The 4,409-nt window shown below is 33.2% G+C and overlaps 1 protein-coding gene across 1 annotated transcript; it reads left to right on the plus strand.

Moving 5' to 3' along the window:
- Window positions 1-1,762: 1,762 nt before the first annotated feature.
- LOC105120173 (calcineurin B-like protein 4) lies at window positions 1,763-4,406 on the plus strand (the record flags this gene model as incomplete). Its single annotated transcript, XM_011018364.1, has 8 exons — window positions 1,763-2,085; window positions 2,215-2,452; window positions 3,120-3,202; window positions 3,306-3,365; window positions 3,597-3,705; window positions 3,916-3,968; window positions 4,195-4,275; window positions 4,374-4,406. Coding segments are annotated over exons 2-8 (498 nt in total), but the record flags the coding sequence as incomplete, so codon positions are not given.
- Between the last annotated feature and the right edge of the window lie 3 nt (window positions 4,407-4,409).

A 4,409-nucleotide genomic window follows, 5' to 3' on the forward strand; every position in this document is an offset into this window, starting at 1 on the left:
TCCTTCTCTGATGAAGCTGATTTTTACACTAGTGAGTTTGTATAAATGATCCCTACAATATGGAATGATCAAAAATTGTTTTTGACAAATGTGAAAAATCGGATATATCTCAAAACCTCTTATATTTTCGGACGAACGGTGCTCTAATACCAATTGTTGATGGGAGAAAGCACTGGTGGTGGTTTTGAAAAACTCAAAGGAGATCAAACACATTGTTTTATTTCAAGAACAAAAGCTTACAATTAATTAAACAAAAACTCAATACACGCCATTTTTTACTTTATTTCTCTCTATACATAATTGTATAAACTTAGCTGTCTATTCATACACAAATTAAAAATAATAAAAAATGAAACTTCAAGTGTGAAGGTAACTGGCGGCATATAGCTGACGGCTAGGTGGTGACAACTAGTAGTTGTCTTCCTTAATCTTCTAGATTGAGTTTAATACAATAATAGCATCACAGAGGTCATTTCATAGAATCACATACTTTATATATAATCTGAATATGTAAATTGAAGCAATCCATTTAGAGATTACAGGAGAACTCCGTAATTTAGTTGGACAGTACAGATCAAACATGGGTTTAACCATGCATGCAAAAACCTTGAAGGGAACCTTCCTTATTTAGCAATGGCCGATCAGGACATATAACTTGAAGACGGGTTATGAGAACCTTTGAAATGTTAACCAACAGGTGTGCATAGTGGATTCTAGCTGTAAGTTTCAGGATGCGAACCTCGTTGCTTGCCAATCCATCATCACTTTCCTTGAGATATTATTTTAGCAAAGTCTATCAAGTTTTCTCATGTAAATGTCTTCATTAATTCAACTAAGAAGCCTGTTCATAACAGGTTTCAAAAACTACATTTTCTAGGTCAGTGCACGAGACAGGCGAATAGGATTTAACAACTAATGGCATACTGAGAAAAATATCCTGTCAAATGACAGGTATTATTTGAGCCTATTGCACATGTATGATATCTCTCCCGGCGAATCATCACTCGATGAAATTTGCCATCATTTTCAAAATCGATTTCAAGACGGAAGGAAATATGTATCTTTAAAAATATAGTTATAGTTGATTTTTAAATAATTTTTATATTAAAATATATTAAAATAATTTTTTTATTTTTAAAAAATTATTTTTAAAATTAACACATCAAAAATAATCTAAATTATATATTACTGCATTCCTCAATATTCTATAATAACTCTATATCCAATAAAGAAAATATAATTTCAATGTTTTCATTATACAAGGAGTGAGGGAGAGCATTTTTAGAAAACCTGTCACAACTCTGCGATCAATCTAATGATTCTTTGGTCTAAAATTTGGCTAAAACTAGGTTTTACATTGTGCTAAATTGAGAGTTAATCTAAGTAAGTTTAAGTGATTTGATAGATTAATTTATAATTTGATTAATTCTGTTAAAAGTTAAATGAAACTTGATTTGAATTTAAAAAAAAAACAAAATATTATGGTTGTAATTTTAAAAAAAAAATTAAAACAATATACCTTCCCTTGTCCAGCCCATCCCAAAACTTGAACCAAATTATGGGTTGAGTCCAACTTTTCTTTATCTGTTTTGTGGGAATTAGTGGATAATTGTCTTCATATAGTTCTGCTCCCTTTCAAATCCATCTCTAAGCTTTTTGTACTTTACAAAGGGATGGTCATGTCAGCTTACGACTTTGTTTGGTAGTAAGTACCATATAATACTTGTTAAATTCTTTGTCGTGTTCGAAAGTTTTGAAAATTCAACCATATCTTTATATTAATTTATGCTCTTGAGGATGTAGATTTATAGACGCAAGCTTTCAAAAAGATTACAAATTGGACGTGTGGCTAAAAGAGAGTACGTTTTGGACAAATGTCAACTGGCAGTGACATGGAAGAAAATGGTTGCTGAAAACTCATCATACCTGACCGGAGGAGTCTTGCCATAGACAAGTAAAGGTCTGCTTTGTGGGTTTTCTTTGTGCTGATGACACCGTCTTCTTGATCTTACCACTTAAGTTGAGCTCTTACATCCTTAAACGAAGAGGCATATCCATAAGATTCCAAAAACCCGGCAATTCAAGGTAAGAATTTTTGCTTTAACCTTGATCTCTGTGCTTTCAGCTATGGTGGATCAATTGGTTTGATTTTTTACTTTTTTTCTGATCATGACCAGATATATGTCTTTGTTTCGTGGATTTGATCTTTCTCAGCAGGTTAAAGGCTGCAGATACTCAAGCTTAGCAATTATTCCAATCTAGCGTATTTCTTTGGGAATTGCCAGGTGGGATTTTTTTCAGTAGAAACCACCGTTGGCATGCCTGCTGATTTCCAAAAAGTTTTATAAGTGGATCGTGCTGGTTGTCTTGATCATGGGCTGCTGCCAGTCAAAGAGGTCAAAAACGACAGCATGGTGTAAAGAGCTGACAGTTCTTGCTTCTGGAACACCCTGTGAGTATGCATTATCAACGAGCCTACTTCCTAGCTATGCTTCAATGGATATGCCACTAATTTCTGGACAACTGTTGTTTTTTGTTTACGACATGGATGGATAGAGAGTGCCTTGATTGGTTCCTGTATATTAACCTTTTTTTGACAATATTGAAACAATAAGAAGCATGCATATGATGCTGTTAGGGGAAAAGGGGAGAAGGAAAAAACAATTCTGTTCCTAATTATTAGTTTAAGTTTCTGCTAGAAACAGCTTGCTCAGAGTTAGTTGCTTGCCCTGCTAAAAGTACCATTTCATATCGTGAAAATCATTGCATGAAACAGCTAAATGTTAAATAATAATATAAATTATATTTTGGAATTTTATTTAAAAATTTAAATGATTGGGTTAAGATATTTTTTTGATATAATATTAGAGTCTTAATGATTAAGTTATCACAAGTTCAAATTTGATCACTTTTATTTATTTAATAAAAATTAAATATAAAATAACGTGGATCTATACAAGTTTCGAGCTTAAAGAATTTTAACTTGAAAGGATACGTTAAAAAATAATATAAATCATATCTTGAAATTTTATTTAAAAATTTAAATTATTAAGTTGAAATAGTTATTTGATAGTTCACTAGACAAGAAACTGTTAACTGTTGATTTTTGTTTATTGCAGTTACTGTAAGTGAAGTAGAGGCCTTACATGAACTTTTTAAGAAATTAAGTAGTGCAGTCATTGGCGATGGATTTATTAGCAAGGTATGGATATTAGGTGCCATTTTAAAATGATGTGTGTTAATTTCAGCATGTATACAATCATGGCTTGGTGATATCATTTTAATGTCTGCTCGCTTCTTGTCAGGAAGATCTTCAGTTTGCGCTCTTCAGGAACAACAATAAGAAGAATCTGTTTGTAAACAGGGTATGTATGCCAACAAATTCTATGATATTGGGATAGTTTGCTTTTAGCTTTATGTTGGTGCTGAAGAAGTATAGATAGTGGTGCATCTTTCAGGCCTTTTATGGCTCCTCTCAGAGAATTTTAATAATTCACAATGCTAGAGATTCTTCCTCATATGGTCATGGTGCAGCCGCCTGGTGCTATGGCCTTTACCTTCTTTCTAAGTTGCATCTACTTCTGGTACTTCTGCAGATGTTTGATTTGTTTGATGTCAAGTGCAATGGAGTCATTGAGTTTGGGGAATTCGTTCAATCTTTGGGTGTCTTCCATCCAAATGCTCCAGTTGAAGAAAAAATCTACTGTAAGGTTAATATTTCCCTCGACTATAATGCATGTAGGTGTACCTGCACCCGCCCACCCTCACACACAAATATCCATTTTCTTCTGCATGTCAATTTGGTTTTTGTTAGTCAGGTGATGAATAAATTACTAATCAGGGAAGAATCTTACTGAATTTGGTTTTTGTTAGTCAGGTGATGAAATTACTAATCAGGGAAGAATCTTACGGCAGTTGCTTTCAGATTATATGATCTAAGGCAAACTGGTTTCATTGAACAGGAGGAGGTGTGTTCCGTTTCTTTCCCTTGCATACCATATAGTATATTTCCTATAATATGCTGAGAACTTGAATGTTTAAAGTTTTTTCCCCCATAATCCTACATTCACGAACTTCAGAAGAATTATAAAATCAGAGAATTGAGTCGAATGTTTTGAAAAATGAAAATGATTATTTTAGCAGTGATTCTGTTTTCAAATTTGTATTCTGCCTAAATTTTGGATTATTTGATAGTTGAAGGAGATGGTAGTGGCCCTTCTTCAGGAATCGGATTTGGAATTGTCAGATGATGTCGTCCAGACAGTTGTTGATAAGGTTCCAATTGGTTTGGTCTTGTCGAATCTGTCAATTCTTGCTTATGTGATTGAAACATTCTGATGTTTCTTTTTTTTTTCAAATGGTTTCCTCGACAGACATTTAGTGATGCTGATTCAAAAGACGATGGAAAA

Source organism: Populus euphratica, unplaced genomic scaffold (genome assembly GCF_000495115.2).
Source record: "Populus euphratica unplaced genomic scaffold, PopEup_1.0 scaffold5277.1, whole genome shotgun sequence".
NCBI lineage: Eukaryota > Viridiplantae > Streptophyta > Magnoliopsida > Malpighiales > Salicaceae > Populus > Populus euphratica.